The 17,429-nt window shown below is 42.4% G+C and overlaps 2 protein-coding genes across 4 annotated transcripts in view; both read right to left on the bottom strand.

The window, feature by feature from the left end:
• The window catches only part of pawr (PRKC, apoptosis, WT1, regulator), a 51,245-nt gene extending 40,703 nt beyond the window's left edge, over positions 1-10,542 (bottom strand). Inside the window, exons 1-2 of the mRNA XM_079334998.1 lie at positions 10,389-10,542; positions 9,460-10,144 (exon numbers count right to left, since the gene is read on the bottom strand). Coding sequence (XP_079191124.1) covers positions 9,460-10,023 — 564 coding nt within the window. The 5' untranslated portion in view covers positions 10,024-10,144; positions 10,389-10,542. The remainder of the gene's footprint in view (positions 1-9,459; positions 10,145-10,388) is intronic.
• Positions 10,543-14,992: 4,450 nt separating this feature from the next.
• Positions 14,993-17,429, bottom strand: part of ppp1r12a (protein phosphatase 1, regulatory subunit 12A) — a 51,760-nt gene continuing 49,323 nt past the window's right edge. For all 3 annotated transcript variants that reach the window (XM_079334677.1, XM_079334680.1, XM_079334678.1), the window contains one exon: positions 14,993-16,861. In XM_079334677.1, coding sequence (XP_079190803.1) covers positions 16,775-16,861 — 87 coding nt within the window. In that variant the 3' untranslated portion in view covers positions 14,993-16,774. The remainder of the gene's footprint in view (positions 16,862-17,429) is intronic.

Raw genomic sequence — 17,429 nt, 5'->3', positions numbered from 1 at the left:
CATGTATTTACCATAATTTATATTCCTCTACTGATATTTTGTCCCACCCTTAATGGATGGGTACTCAGTGCCCCGTTTCCATCTTTCGGATTTTTTCTGACTTCTTTGTTTGCTGTAATGGGAGCTTGTATTTCAGCTTATCAAGAGCTATTCAACCCTCTCAGCCGCTGTGGCATCACCGAGTGCATGCTCACAATGCTGACTAATGCACAGATGATACATTTTAGCTGACTTGTCTTTTAGCTGTTTTCAACTTGAGCTTAATAAATGGTTAGCACAAGTTCAGCACATTCACTTTATGAGTGGCGAGAATTTAAAAACATTGTTAGTGACCTTGGCTCTTAACATTAATCGGATTTTGCATTAATTGAGTTAATTGAGAGCCAGCCACCTTAAAAGGTGATGGCGTGGACTGATGTTTCATTTAAATATTTAATTACTCAAATCATGGCAGCTATAATTCTGCGTGATGAGAGTGAAAGCAGGTGCTAATTGGGTGCAGGTGAGTGAAGGTCAGAGATGAGGGTAAACACAAATCAAGGGTCTAAAGTCTCTGCTCTGTTATTTCACCATCCTCTTCAACCATGACGGCATTTTAAATTTATTTCTAATGTGCAGAAGTCATCAGTTTAAAGGCAGCGTGTGTGTGAAGACGGGTTTAAGGAGGGAAAAACAGACAAACGGGATGCGTAGTGTTATTATCAGTTTGTACCTGATTATGTTCCAGAAAACTCCCGTTTGTTTGTTGACAAAGTGAAGAATATTCTAGGTCAAAAACAGCTGATGACCTGAATATTAAAATGAGGTTAACACCATGAACACAGCAGCAGCAGCAGCAGCAGCAGATGCAGAAACACACAGGGTAAACAAAGCAGAGGTTAATAAGAGTCAGACGTGACTGGTTTAAAAACGCAGTGACACATGCTGGCATCATCGTTTGAGCGAGGCGGAAGTGATACGGATCTTGTTTTGTTTGCTTTAAAGCAGGTCTGACCCAATAATAACTCAAACCGTAGCAACGGCTCTTCACACTCATTTCCAGGCGTCTGATGTAGCGAAGAAGCATCAGGATCCCTCATGGTGCAGCTTTTTGGTTAGACTATTTTGGAAACATCATGAAATGTACTCAGGAGAAAAATCAAACAGAGTTCAGAGTTTTGTTTGGTTGCAAGCTGCCACGAAGTGAGAAATAAAGTTGCGAAAGAGTTGAAAATGTAGCACTCACTTCTGTTATAAAAACAGAGCATCAAAACAAAAAGCCAGAATTCATTTACCTGAGAATAAGAAGAGAGAGCTGGACTGAGAAAAGGAGGCATTTTGAGGATGGTTCAGTTTAAGAAGGCTTTCTTCAGTGTTGTGTGTTGGGTGTCAAACCGGCACGCTGCCTCGGTAAACACACAAACACAGAGACACTTCAGCTTCAAGGCATGAGCTTCCTAACCAGTAGCCCCTTCTCTCGACTCGAGCAGCTTTCGGGCTCCTTTGTTGGAAAGAAAAGGCTTAAAGATCAAGGCTGAGAGCGTTTGGCTCTTGGGAACCACATATTTATTCCTCAGCTGTTTCACTGAGCTGTCTTTCCAATACGGTGTCCTTTTGAAGTGTGACTTTCTGTGGCCTGTGTGCCGTTGTTCAAACAGACACACATCTATATTTAATAAATCTGTCGCAAAGTCCAAGTTAAATCAATCCACTGGTGTTGAAAATATTTTCACTTCCTTCTAAATTACCAAATAAATCCTCATGTGTCTTATTCTAATAAAGCCAATTTGTTTTCGTTTAAGGGCATCACACGCGCCAAGAGCAGCATTCAAGTTCAAATGGATTTATTTATTTTTGTCTTGAAGTTCAGTTTGAGCTCTCCTCGGTAAAGACATGAGACTTAAACGTTTCCAAACAAAACACAGGAGAGACTCAAAAACATCAGCGTAAGCCGCCAACATTCCTCTGTCTGTCTTTCCCGTTCCCTCTGAACTGAGGCAGAAGGAAGTGATGATTGTTCAGCTCAGGTGCAGGCGGGGGCTGTGAGACCACCTCGTCTGCAAACAGAGATGAAGATCGGGAGAGAAAGCCGTCCGTGAGGGATCCGTGGTGACGTAACACTCTGAGCCGGCGTGTGGAACCTGTTGGACTGCAGACAGAATCAGACTGTCGCTGTGCATTCACTCATACAAATATTACCGAGGCTTGTTGTCCCTCATGTCATAAAATGGCAGAGTGAGCGGACGACTGCGAATTGCATGTTCTCGTTCATCTCGTCTGTTCTCAGAGTCGGTCTGAGTATCAACCTGAAACAGATGTGATGAATCGTTGAGGGCTTTCTTTTTCTTCTCCGAGCACACCGAGTCCAGAACAACATTAAACTGATATTAAATATATTGAATGGCTGAGTCATGATGCTATTATTGAGGGTCAGATAAAATCATGACCTTGATGCATGTGATCGAGCTCATGTTTCTTAAGCTCCGGCCCAGTAGTAGAGTTTTGAATTCTTCCCCTGCTGCAGACAGCAGTGCTGACCAAATGATCACCAAAATTTAAAATAGAGTTGAAAAAGAAGACTGAGGTCTATACGTGACTTTAACGAACACAAACAGATAAGACTCCCAGATGCCTGATCATCCCGATTGGCCTGATTAGAGCCAACTCACATATTCCCCACAGGCGTCAGCAAACACGCAGGAATGTCCAAATCGCTTACAGACACACAAAATCACTTCACACACCCACCGACTCTTCTGATCCATGACGCTGTGGCTCAACCCCCCCGTGTGCGTCTGCATGCTGTCAAACTAGCAACACATCCGAAAGCTAAAACAAAGGAACAACATCCATACGACGGGGGAAGAACGTGTTCCCCGAAAGCATAAGCAGGGAAGGGATTATCACAGCATGCGTCCAACTATTAGGACTGTACATTTCTACAAGCTACATGTCAGTTACAACAACACACACCAAATCATGCTTACGCTCTCAGCGTGAGTGCTGGTAATGAGGAAGGAAAAATACCAGATAGGCAATTTTAGAAATGTTATTCTAAAAAAAACTATGCAAATTCAAAGTGAATGTAGGGTGCACGCATGCTGAATAAGGTCGGCTTCACTTGAACTTTCTGGGCTTTGAGGGTCAGACGAGGACAGGAAGATTCACTCTGACTGGGTCGTCTCCAGGGGAAAAACATCGTCGAAGTAGATTTGGTTAAATATTTACATGGGTTATGCTGCACACTACGTTTAACCAGTTTGTTCAGCTCAGCCTCCATGACATCTGACCGACGCAAATTCAGCATGATCAACCGTTTCTGCTCTAATTAGAGGCTTGAAAACAGTGATACAAACAAAGGCAGTAGAGGAAACTGGTGTGCTGTGCATATGTAGTTAAATATTAGCCACAAAGAAAGCAATCAAGTCACACAACAGCTAAGGAGCAATGGTCATCCGTCATGCGGAGGCAGACAATGTTCGACTCAGCTGAGCAGATTTTTTGGGATCTGACTGCTGAGCGGAGAGGAGACGGCGAGGGCCCTCGGGGGGGAAAGGATGGCTCGCTCTCAATTCTTCACGAGATGGGTGCATGCGACGTCAGGACAGGTTTGGCATGACTGTGCATTCTGGATTCATGCACGCCGGGCAGCGGGGGGAACTTTGGTAATCATCTACAATCTGTTCCACAGCAAACCCGTAACAGCCATAACTGAAGAGCGGTGACCTGGAGAAAATAGGACTCTGAACTAAACGTGCAAATATCAGCAAATTCCAACAGTAAATATCCAGCAGAAAGGGACGATCTGACTCAGTATGCCTCTTTGATGCCAAGGCCAATAACAGACACAGAAACTGTTTGTTCCTGCTTTAAATTTTGATTGAAATTTTGATTTTTTTTTTTCCAGATTAATTTCTTCAGGATTTTTTTTTCCAACAGAAACTAAAGCTGATGTTTCAGGCACTAATGACTTGATGCCGTTGCATGGAAAAGTGAATGCAACAAGAGGACACAAGTGTCCTTTCACAATGTGGTAACAGCCAGCTGTAACACTACGGGGGCTTTCTACATCTGATGCAAACTGTCATTGACAATTTAAACTTCTCAGTTTTCATTTTGTGTATTGAACAAGCGTAAGTAGAGGATGCAGTTATGCACACGTTTGAGGTGTGGAAGCAGAAGAAATAAAAACTTGATAATCAATGACACAGACTGGTTGTTAGTTTGTGTATGTCACTGCTCATAAAGTTGTTTGTGTCTGCATCATGTTGAGACAAATAAACACGAGATAAAAAAAAACAAACAGCTGATAACTCTGCCTTCACTGAGGAGTTTTGATCTGGTGGGGAAAAGGAAATAGAAAAGAGCAAGGGGAGAAACGACAGAGTCCGCCTGGTAAGAAGGTGAGCTAACTAGTTTTGTGTGTAGTCTGTAATATCACCTTCTCTTCTCTTTTCGCTCTTTTTAAGCGACATGATGCAGTATGGGTCCTCATCGAGTCAAGAGAGGAACCAAAGTTTATGCTACATTCCTTCAAACTGAATCAAACCACATATTGCGGCCGGTTACGAGGGGGCTGGGAGTTTTACGAGGTGCTGACAGAGCCCTCAGGTGTCTGTATGGGGAAAAAAGGGACAAGCTGGTAATGCCTTCATCGCAGGAGAGGACGAGCAACACTTTCTTCCTCCTCCGGATTTCCCATGAATTTCTCAGAGCAGCTCAACTGGGACTTTTGTTCGTCACTCTTTTTGAAACGTTTCCAGTGACGGTGGCCGCTCGTAAAAAAAAAACAAAAAAAAAAAACAGTCCAACGAGTCAGCTTGGCAAACTTCACTTTCTGACACACAACGTTGTAATTAAAGAGTTTTGCATTCCTGTTGTTCAACTAACAAGTGAAAAGAAAACACAATGCCCAAATAGCTCTGTGCAGACTTAAGTGCATGAGTAAATCCCTGAGGTATTTGCTGTGATGATGTGCCCTTGTTTGGAGAAGGTTTTAACAGCGAGTAAAACACGTCTCCACGTCATGCAAATTAACATTCTTGCATTCACTTGCACAGCTGTGAAGCACAGACTGAGGTTAATTTCTTCCGTATCGCTCTTCTTTAAGACGTGCAACATGATGCACACGTTAACATGTACTTCATTAAACCAGGATGAAACCATGCGTTCTCTCCAGCCGCACTGGGGTGACACATGATCTAATGTTGTCCAAAATGTGCTCTTGGCATAACTATCTCCAAACAAACAGTTATTACTTCACCCATCACTGACCTCCAGCACTGAATAAAACAGAGCATAAACACATCGGAGCACAAACAAGACAGGGGCGTTTGATTTAAAGTCATCTGCTTATTTGTGCCACAGCAGGCGGACGACAGAGTTCCCAACTCAGCGAGGCGTAAAGCTTCACAGAAAAACAACACGCATTTACTCATTTACACTGGTCCGAAGTAAAGGACGTGACAGCTTCAATTAGTCTGGATTGAGCTTTTCAGCATGCACTGAATGCCACCTGTTGTTAAAGAAGGAAAAAGTACCACAGCAAGCCTGCGTGGAGGCGTCTCATTCAGGGGTATGTTTCATTGTGTGTGGAAGATTTCACAACATAAATACATGCTTGAACACTGAGTGAGAGAATGTATGTAGTACATACGTTTCCATAAAAGATATTAAACTATAAAACAGCGAGAGTGACGAGGATCAGGCTAAACAAGGAGCGTTGTTGTCTGGCATGCCCTCGTATCAGCAGAGTGTTAACTGCCCGAGTGCTCGGCACTGTATGGGATGTTGAACCCGTTGACCTCTTCAGTGACGCAGCAGACAGATATCTGTGAGGCTCCACACTCGCAGGCAGCAGCTTCAGAGAATCCACATGGAATGAACGCCGTCTGCGAGGGGGGGGGGGGGGTCATAAGAATGAATCACCATCAGACAGCATGAAGCGTGTCCGACGGGAAACATGCTTACATCACCACCCAAAACATTTTTCTAGGGGGGCCCACGCGGTGATGCTCAGCCTCCCACCTCACACTGTCGCATTCGTTTCCACATTCCTCTGTAGTATAAGCATGAGGTCAAAGGTCAGTGTCAACAACAATCCACTCAATTCTAAGGCAGCAGGCAGGGTGACGGAAAGGAGACACCTTCCCAGGGCGCAGGAGGTCGTACGGGTCGGCGCTGTCCATTCTTCAGTAAAAGTATGAGGCTTTTATCGAGCCATTATGGCCTCAACGGGCAGAAGATTGGGTTCCCCTGATTCTCTGGGATCCTGTTCAGCAGCTATTATGCGCCGTAGAACGAGCGGGGGACACAATCCCAGGCATCTCTAATCACATGTGTCCCCTCATATTCACACCACAAAAGGGAGTTTGTGTGAGGGGAGGCTTCATTTGCATAGTTTGGTCTGCGACAGGGGGGAGGAAGGTAAACATCTGACGAGAGGAATAAATATCTTCATTAATGCTTCTTTTCTGATTTTCCAAAAACTTGAAGAGCTGCAATTGAGAGATTAAAAGCTTCCGTTATTAGAGCTGTGATCTTCAAACTGGAACATGGTGTTGATAGCCACACTCAGCCGAACCTCAGATTTTAGTGTCGAAAGGCTGAAATATTAACTCTGCAATCCTCCGTACAGGGCGCACGCACGAACCCCTAATCTACCAGCCCCCGAAAATCAAATCGACTGTTTAAGTAAGGGGCCGTATCCGTTGTTAAATCTGGTCTCGTATCACTGTTTTTCTTGACATGGATGACTGAACAGCAATTCTTCCCAAAGGCTCAGGGGCCCACGGGGTCGAGGTCACCTAAGTCCGGAACCTCTCTACGATACGACTAATGATATTTCCTGGAACAGAGTCAACAGTGCTTTTGAGGATGTAACAGAAAGTTGGCCATCGTGAGACCTTCAACAATAGCAACAGTTAGCAGACACTATGAGGCGGTCGCATCAAATCAAAAAGCTTGAAAAAAGAAATAAAACGAACCACATTTAGGTCAAGTCTGAGTGAATTCCAATATCTAATCATTTAAAATGTGTATCCAGGGGTCGCCGGTGGCGCAGCGGCAGTACACGTATTGAGGCTCAGTCCTCGCGCGCGGGCGGCCCGGGTTCGCGTCCGGCCTGTGGCCCATTTCCCGCATGTTTCTCCCCACTCTCTCTCCCCCTTTCCGACTCTATCCACTGTCCTCCCTCTATCAATAAAGGCAAAAAGGCCAAAAAAAAATGTGTATCCATAGTTACCACCCTCAGACTTTCCTTATTGCAGTGTAATCATAGTTCATGACTTACTGACTGTTACATAACTTCAACTGAAAGTGCACCTGCTCATTTGGTGTTTTTGATTGGACACCTTTATCGCTACACGTTCAGTGGACTCCAACGAGCATGCTTTGCTATCTCACAGATAAGCAGCCGACTCGGGGAAATTCCAACAAACTGTACTGAAGCCAGAGCACTGCAGTGCAGATCAAAGCTTCCAGTGATTTCCCTCTGCCACACAAACACAAATCAGCTCACCACTCCATCAGATGGCCCCCCCCCACCCCGCGGGTAATAGTCTGTCCGCTCACTTTACTCGATAATCAGCTGCCTATGGGCTCCATCTAACATATCTGGCCTGGCCCGGAGTGCTGAAGCGCAGCATTACAGCCTGGCATGTGACCAGTTTTCAAACGGCTTTGCTCGGCACTGCTGAGCGCCTAATAACAGGATGTGGAGCGCCAACCGAGGAACTGGTCAAACTCCAAAGTTGTGTTTCCCTGAGGGCACCGGGTTTGAGGGATAGAAGGGAGTACGGGAAGCAGCACTTTACATGTATTAAACCTCCACCAGCTTTACAAATGAATACTTTCTACATTCAAACGTCTACATTTGAGTGCTTTTGTCAAGTGTGTGTGTGTGTGTGTGTGTGTGTGTGTGAATGATTACACACAAAAAGAAAATAAGAGTGCTTGTTGTCTAGGCACAGCCTCATATCAGAGTTCCTGCATGTGTCTGAACCAGGAACAGGCAAGTGTGACACGATTTTAATTCAATAACAATGAGCACTCCAACCGCAGCCACCAGCAGCAGACAACCCCCCCCCCTCCTCCTCTCTCTCTCTCTCTCTCTCTCGCCCTCCTTTCCCACATCTGAGCACTGCTTACATTTCTCTCGCCACGGAGGGTCGATTAAACCAGACACATGTATGGGAGGAATTTGGACACTTCTGGACAGCAGCCCTGCTTTGTTTTTGTTTTTTTATATGTGAAATACTGACGGATCTACAGTAAGGCAGGGAAAGTGTGTTTGAGTGAGAACGTGTTCCAGCATGTCGTCCAAGTTGTTCAGAAGAAACCTGGCATGAATAAAGTTATAAACGTGTGTGTGTGTGTGTGTGTGTGTGTGTGTGTGTGTGTGTGTGTGTGTGTGTGTGTGTGTGTGTGTGTGTGTGTGTGTGTGTGTGTGTGTGTGTGTGTGTGTGTGTGTGTGTGTGTGTGTGTGTGTGTGTGTATGTGTGTGTGTGTGTGTAGGGGGGGCAACAAACACAAACTTAAAAAGATGCCTTTCCAAAGTTATTTGTCACCGTGCACCACAGACGCACGGTCAACTGGCTGCTGTACGTCTGCCTCTGTTTGGATGTCCAGATATTGATTTAATAGTTACACATATGAGCACAAGTTTAAACGATTTCTGACTGAAACATCGAAGAGACCAATCCTGGGAGCTGATATAAGCCCATCACAAATGTAACAGGATAACATTTGGTACATGTGTCTGTGGTGGCAGGCCATCTAAATGTGACTCAAGAGGTTTTTATTTTTATTTAAGCCGTTTTTTTCCCATTGAGATTAAGAACCTCTTTTATCAAGGGAGAACTGGCCAAGACAGGCAGCAGCAAAAAAAAAAAACACAAAGTTGCAGAAAAAAGCACAAAGGGAGATGAGGTACAATTTACTAACATTTTGCAGATTTGTTTATCTTGTATTATTGTAACTTCCCCCAGTCTGTCCAGACAAGGTTACTGTCTGGGAATATGCTGTGAAATATTTCAGGAGCATAATAATGGGCTTAGGAATTAATTGATTGTCATTAGTCTCTTCTAAGAACAATACAAAAGCTTTAGATTAAATAAATTATATTATTCATCATTCGTTTTCATCTTTGACTTTAAAATGTTCCTTTTTAATACTTTTGTCAGACTCCTAACTTTATCTTCTTTTTTATCCTTATTTTTCAAATTAATTCAACAGAAGTTTTGAAAAAAATGTTAAAATTCTACTTCTTAGTCCTTTTTTTTATCTCTTAAATGACAGCAAATGCACCTCAGCTCTTCTGCATAAAACAGAAACGGTCAAATCTGTCTGTGAAGCATAAAACGATCCTGGACCTGAACATTACCTTTAAAAGGGAACCCCCTGCGGAGATGTCAGCCAGGATAAAGTGTCTGAAACCATTCAAAGTGTCAAATTTACATTAAACATGTTGGGTTGACTCACCTCATTGGATGGTATGCTGACAACACCTGTTGATCTCCTTTTTTCCCTCAGCTTCCTCTTCTCGATCTGCCCTTTCCCCTTCCTGGCACTGGGGCCGCTGCTGTTCTTCTCCTTCACCTTGCTGGGTGATGGACTCTCCTTGTCACTGTTATTACACGCCATGGGGCTGGAGTCTGGGGACCCGCACTGAGCCATCTCCATTTGTTGAGGCGGGGCCTTCTTCAGGTTGCTCCCCGGTGTGACGACGACGGCGGCGGCGGGGTGCTGCGTTTCCTCATCGGGTCTCTTTAGTGCCGTGCCGGAGGAGGACCGAACCAGAGGGGAGGACGGGCGGAAGTTTCCAGCGGAGGCGGTTCGCTCCAGGTTGTTTGTGAGCTCGTTGCCCGGTGGTGGAGCAGCGTGGCGGCTGCTGTTATTGCTGCTGTTAGTGTTGCTGGCACCCAAGGGCGCACCAGTCGCTGCCGCAATGTCCCCCAGCATTTTGGCTCTCATTTTCTCCCGTTTTGCCTTCCATTCCTCCAAAAAGTCTGTCGTGGCGTTTGGCTTAAATCCGCCTGTTGCCATTATTCCGTTAAATGTCTGTAAATGTATCAAAACTTTCTTTAAAGTTTGTTTTGATAAATAACTTTTAGCTCTCAGCTCTCGTCCTAATGGCACCGCATTCCTCAAGTGATTAACCCGGGTGCTGTTGACAGGTAGAAAGACAATAAAGTCAGCCACACCACAACAAACTTTATTTTTCTGGAACTTTCTCAAAACCTGGCGTTTCTTTACGTCATTTGCGTCAACGTAAACAATAAGCGTTGAAACGCGTTGGAAATGCAACTCTGACGGGTATCTCTAATGATTTGTCCTCGCGTAAAAGTTACATAAAGACTTCTAAAGTTGAGAAAACACGAGCAAAAGTTTGAATTGAAGTGCGGACTCACCTGCGTTGGGCTGTTTCAGTCACTAAAACGCTCTCTTCGATGTGACCAGGTGTACTCGCGGTCTGCTCTGATGAATGGCGCTTGTCTCGAGCCCTGTGAGGCGCTGCGCTCGTGCTCTGCCCTCTGGCACACCGGCGGAGTCCGGAAACTAACGAGAGAATCCGAAATGAGCCGAAGTAAAGATCGAGTTCTGCTGTTAGATGAAGGCTGTGTAAAAGTCCTTTAAAGTTCGTGTATGTTACTTTTAAAACGTTTCACAGTACTTTTGTTACCCTTCAAATACATTAATTCTTTATTATCATGATTATCAGTTTTTGTTGTCAATATATTGCTACTTAAATAGTGTTCACATCGGCAACATAATATGTTGAGGTGTAAAATGTGGGGTTTATCCTTTACAGTTTAAATAATTCCACACAGTCTGACTGCAAAATATTGCAGAAGACTTTGTTGAAGATTAAAGCCTCCCACCCAAATCCACCTCTCAGACTGACTCCCTTAGGCGCTGCATGACTCAGCCAACCAGCTCTGTTCAAAAAAAAAAAGAGACTGCTGGTTCATCTCATCTCACACATGCTAATGAATACTCGTCTTTTTAAGGTACTGGGGAGATTGAGGACACCATAATATAATTTACAGCTTTATTTCTTGTACTTTTGATGTTATGATTAAAAAAGAAACAGTGAAACCTCCTGCACACCTCGATACTTCCCTGTTTCCTGTGACCACAAAAACACCCTAAGTCTCAGTTCAGGTCATCCATTACCTCACTGTGCGAGGAGCTTTCTCCCTGTGCGGTGATGTACAGCTGCTGAACTGTCAGAAAGCTAATTCTATGTGAGGATAATAGCGCTATAAGTTCGCTTTACTGAAGGGTGCAGGCCTTAGGGGGGTAGATTTGTGTGCGTAAAGCCTCCCAAGGGTGCACTGACTTTCAGGTAAATTAATCATTCCGTGTAAATATCGATAAAAAGAAACTATGTGCGTGCTTGTGGAACTATTTGCTTAAAAATATGACGCCCATCCACGTTCTTCCCTTCTTTCTGCATGTGCCAGCCTGTACTGTAGATACTGGGTGGCGCAAACAGACAGATTAAGGCTTCACCTGAACTAAAAATAAATCTCTGCACCTGGGTCACTGCTGCATATTTAGCATATTTCTGTCTGCACTTGAGAAGCAAAAAAATGAGGAGGAATGAGGGGGCACGAGGGGTTGTCGCTGATTGTTTTGCATGCCAACATAAACTAAATCCCATTCAGCAGTCCTGTAATGGATTCTCAAAGTAAGCATGCTTAGTTTCCATTTTATTCAAATGTTAACATTCAGACCATCCTCTCTCTGAAAGCTTTAAGAGGCATTTTGTAACCCCTAACACGTTTGCAGTAAAGTGGAAAATGTTAAGCACAGCAAGCAACCTGAAATGCACATTAAATCATACGCTGTTATATTAGCCGCTTTTCCATTGACACATTTTCATTTATTTGACAGCTATGTTCCAGTCAAAGGCTTTTAAAGGAGGGTAATCTTGCAGCGAGGAGCCTAAATTAGGAGCCCACTTCCCCATGAAATTGTTTATCCAAGAGTAAGCAAGTACTGAAGCGCTGTTTCTCCTGCAGGTGGAAGGAAGGACAGCAGCTCTGCAGATACACTCTCCTGCAGCCCGGGTACGAGTCCTAACAGAGAGGTTATTTATTCTGTTAAGGTGTGAAAGTATACGCCATCTGATTGACACAAAGGTTCAATACATGATAACACTTCTTTGTAATATAAAGAATGATTTAACCTTTTGTACGCTCTTATTTTGAAAGGGGATTTACAGATAAATCTACAGGAATTACCATCTTCTTATCAAACTTTATGCCAGCAAAAAGCTGAGAGTATTTCCCAATCTAACATATTATGTTTTAGTATTATAAGTCCCCAAATTAATCATTTTAAAACACTAAACTTTGTATTTAAAACTGAATCTCGGACTACACGACTCTTTTAGATTGATCATTTCTGCTGTGCAGTGCTGTGGGCAGATCAGCTCAGAGCAGTGCTTTCGTAATCACCATAATAAAGTCAGAATGTCACACTGAAGCACATAATCAAGTTGAGTTTACTGCAGGAGGTTTGTATTCTCAACTCTTTTCTGCTCCTTCAGCAGCTTGAGGAGGGATTTAAAGGACTCAGGTCAGCACAACACAGAAAACATTATGATCAAGGAAATCCCATCTGTCTATATATTCTATTCTATCTATTCACATTTCCACAGCGTACAGTTCCACAACTTGCTAGGCAAATGCTTTTATCCATTTATATGTTCGACTTTGTTTGTGCTTCCACTCATTTAACAGATTTTCTTTTTTATTAACTCCTACAAAAGAAACACTTTTCTTCTTTTTTCACACTTTTGCTCCGTTTTCATTGTTTCCTAGCGACTCTTTATCTGACTGCAATCATACAGTTTATATTTCTATCTACAGTCCAAAATGATAGTTTTTAATACTTTTATTTATCATTCTGAGTAAATATGAAGATGACAAAGAACATATTTCAAATGACAAGAACCAATAGGTGCTTCCAAACATGAAGGATATTAAATTGATAATCATATCAAACTGAGATAAGCAGCATATTTAAGAAGATGGCTCCAGATTGGGTTTTCAAATAACCTAACATGTCACAACCGTTAATAACTTTTAATAAATAATCCTGCTCTTTGATATGTGAACCTTTCATTTCAGCACATCAGTCAGCCTGTTCACACTCTCCTTTACTGAACTCTGAAGTATATGCGTGACACATTGCAGCGCAGGATATTTAAAAGCAGCTTGTGAAGCTGCAGTCAGAAGTGAAAGTCGTCTCTGTATCCTTGAAGCACCCACGACAAATCGTTGGTCTCTTTTTCTAGCTGAGAGTGTTTGTCTTTGTTTAAGCGACAGACTTGAGCTCTCTTTACTGTGACGTTTGTCATCGCAGAGAAAGCCCTGCTGCTGTTTGTCCCCGACGAACCCCACGCCGACTGACTGAGGAGGGTTTCTGCTCATCCAAATCTGCTCCGTGTGTCGTTGGGTTTGAAAATTGAAGTAAGGGAGATGGTTGAGGAGAGAGATTAGGCCATAGTGGAAATAAAAAATGAGCAGCTGGAGAGTATCTTTCCCTGTGACAGCAGATGCCAAAATCTAATTCCTTATTTATGGATGATTTGCAGGCTGGAGAAGCACATGCAACGCATCAGGAATCAATGACAACCAGCAATCAGGACCATTTTTAGATCTTTAAAGACAGTGAAAATGAGTTTTTACTGATTACTTTTGTAGACCTGCAACTTCATTGCAAACATCTTCTAACTAACATTTTTTCCAGCATGTTTTAATCAGATTTACTAGAAAATTCCTTGGATTTTGTTACTCTGGTGCTTCCAGCCGAATGAACCAAAGTGTAGAAGAAAACGTGCTGAGGACGATTCATCATGTAGGAACGTGTGGAATAAAAATGCAGGTGAACACACTGAGGTGTGTAGCAGTAAAGTGACAGAAACTAATGGCTTCATGTCGCCCTCTCTGCCTTCGAGCCAAGCAAACAAAAACACAAACGCAGCATTAATTCAAACCATTTGTTACTGTAATCATGCTGGGTGACTTTTTAAGTTTAGGAATCTGTTGGGAAGAGTTGTTTTTTTTTTTCTTGTCCACATCTTGATGGAGATTGTGTGCTCGGAATGGTTGAGGAAGCGTGTCCATATCACAGCACAGACACAAACCAGACTTCCTAACCACGCGCTGAGGCAATGGAAAATAAAGAAGCCAAACACTTTTGCATGACTCGGGGCAATTATTGCAGATACCAGCGCTTATCCCTCAAAGCTCAATCTAAATATTGGAGCTTTTCATCACAGGTTTACAAAGCAAGCCACAACCGGTGGAGCTATGGCCGACATATATTGCACAAGAAAAGATGAAATCCACAGTTGTATAATTCAGTCTCATTTACAAGTGGAAAGAGCCACGTTTTCTTTGACTGTACGTTGTGTGGGCATGTTGTTTTTAACCCTGTATTTCCCTTAATTAATGTCAAATCTGCTGCCTTCCAGGATGAAAAAAATGCAGAGCTGCTAACTTGCTGTAATGACAAAGTTTCTGCATCTCAAATCAAACTGTTTATCTAATTGTCTAATCTCTAGTTTAAAAAGCCTCATTCCTTTACAGAGAAATACTTCCTGCTAATGTGAGCACCATCTACTGGTCTGACTGAGCGTAGCAGCAGTGGACAAGCTCTCCTGTCATGTTTCTAAATAAAGAAATAAATGAGGACAGTGTTCCTTTGGCAGCTAATTGAGTGGCTGTGCCTCAGTGGTAGTCGGTCATCCCCCAACCAGTGGATCAGGGGTTCGATCCCAAAATCCTGCAGGAAATGTAAGCCCAAGTTGCTCCCTCTGCGTCGTGAAAGTGCATGAGTGGGATCACTTACTTCTGATGGTAACTTTACGTAGCAGCCTTTTAATTTTTTTCCAAAGTTAATTGTTGGGCTAACCGGCACACCTATGGTGAGCAATTCTCTAACTCCAAGGAGATTAGTCAGATACATGTCAAAAAAGATGAAAATAATCAGACGTGGGAACTTTACAATGTACAAGTTTATTTTTAATGAACTCTTCAGTGGTTGGTAGTCACAGCACAGCTTGCATGTATTAAGCCACACACCTATTTTACAAGATGACGGGAAAAAAAAAAAAATAATAATAATAAAGAAAAAAAAAAAGTCTAATCCAGAGAAGATGGTCAACAGTCCATCTGCAGTAACTTTTTCTTTATACTAAAATATCCTTAAAAGGCCACGGAAATGCATAAAATGGTTTTCAGATGCATGAAATATTTGACGGTGGCGATTTCTGCGTTATAATAACCTGACATCAAGACTCCTCACATGGCATCGACAGTGCATGTAGACATTTGTAAAAAGGACTGGGTTAGCGATACCTAAGATATTCTGCTTCATGTTTTTAGTGACAACACCTCAGCTATAATACTACAGCTTTAAAAAAAAAAAAAAAAAAAAAAAGGAAAAAATTAATAGCACTCTTCCAAGATATTGGATACAATGAAAGTGAAATGTAGTGAAGCGATTATTTCTTTTTAATCTCACAATTATGTGAACACTTATCTTTAAACTGGAAAAATAAAAGAAGAAGAAAATCATTGAACACTGCCGTCTCTTCCCGTGTAAGAGAGCGGCTCTACTGTTCTGTATCCAATGTTTGTTTTTTGTTTTTTAGACTATAAAAAGAACAAATAAGAATTAAAACACACCTTTTTGTCCTCTGGAATTTGTATACTTTTTAATAGTAACAGACGGGAACCATAAACGCATGCCATGTGCTGGTCTCAAACAAATACATACAGGTATATACAGCGTCACTCAGTACCTGCTAAAACAAAAGTGAGAAATACAGGGTATAAACTGACTACACTACAAACTTAAAACGAAACAAAACAAACAAAAAGAGGAGGAAGGTGAGCGCTGGAAGCGGTGGAAGAGTGAAAAAAAAAATTCCTACGTGTGATGGATTCATCATTAAAGCATTAAAAAAAAGAAAAAAAAAAAAAGAAAGAAAAGAAAAGAAATGCATATTGCACATACAGTGAAAGCTTAAATTTCACCAGGTCCGCCTCTTTTCGCTAAAGCGAGAATTCAAATATTTTTTTTCCCTCTTGGAGGAAGACACACAGGAGGTACAAAAAAAAAAATGGAGGAGGGTGTGTGTGTTGAATGTGTGTGTGTGTGTATGTATGTGTGGGGAAAAATTAAAATCAAAGAGGGCCACAAGGAGTGGATGTAGGGGGCAAAAATGAAAGGAGAAGTGGCACTTTAAGGAGGGAAGAAACCGCACAGCACACGAGGAACAAAAAAAAAGAAGAAAAAAAAAAAGAAGAGGGACTGTGGCACAAATAAAATCAGGTGTCAGATAATATCTGTCGTTCAGTGATAGCCGAGAGAAGAAGAGATGGATGCAGTGTGTTTCTCTTTATGTACAACTAAGGCTTATTGGTTAAATAGTTCTCAGGCTTTTTTCCCCACCCCAGACGATGCTTTTACATGCTCATCACACGACCCCTTTTTGTCTCTTTTTTCCTCTGTAAACTCAGTGGTTCTACCGGGACTCAAATCGAGTGGAGTATAGATGAGGATGGAGGGAGCGAGGGAGGGATGCTGCAGCGGTGGAGGAGGGGAGAAAAAAAAAAAAAAAAAAAAAGGAGCGATAAGGAAGAGAGAAAGAATAAAAAAAGGAGTCTTGTCTCTGATGTCTGTTGCAATTAATATCTAAATGTGCAATTCCATTAGTCACTGCCATGGGGGGGGGGGGGGGGATGTAGAAGACAGGGTTTAAAAGGGGTGTGTTCTACTTGGAAAGCTTGCTAATGACTCGAATGAGCGCTCCGTTCTCGTCCTTTAGTCTCTGGTTGTCGGCTTTCAAGTCAGGGAGCATCTGAAAGGAAAGAATCAAAGAGAGAGGGAGAGAGAGAGAGAGAGAGAGAAGAGGCTTAGACAAGTCTGGACATCGACGTGTTTATCATTAAACCAGTCAGCCCAGTTTGACAAATGTGTTAATTGAAGCCTGTGTAAAGCAAATCTTGGAGTCACACGGCATCTCTGAGGTTTGGTTTGATTTAAAATAAAATAAAAAACATATTTTTACCACGAGAGAGATAAAAAAAAAAAAAAGCAGGCACACCACAGGCCAAAGATCCTGAGAAAGCCATGCATAGAAAAATGCACAGCAAAGAGAATAAACTTGTTTTTATTTGATAGTGTATATTTGATTTCAGATCTTAAAAACTGTGCGGCCTGGACGGTCAAAAGAAAACAAATACTAGATACAGCGGTGTTTACGTTCTTAGCCAATCAGTAATCCAGATTCACAAATAATAAATCACTGTTCAAAATACTGGAGAGGTTACACAAAGAACATGACCAGGACTCCAGAGCTGTTTTTACACATGCACAAAATCCATGAAAAATTAAAGAATTTCTTTCTTTTGTGTGGGAGACATTTT

This window comes from Symphodus melops, assembly GCF_947650265.1.
Source record: "Symphodus melops genome assembly, chromosome: 22".
In the NCBI taxonomy this organism is placed as follows: Eukaryota; Metazoa; Chordata; class Actinopteri; order Labriformes; family Labridae; genus Symphodus; species Symphodus melops.
This window is presented reverse-complemented; position numbering and strand designations above follow the sequence as displayed.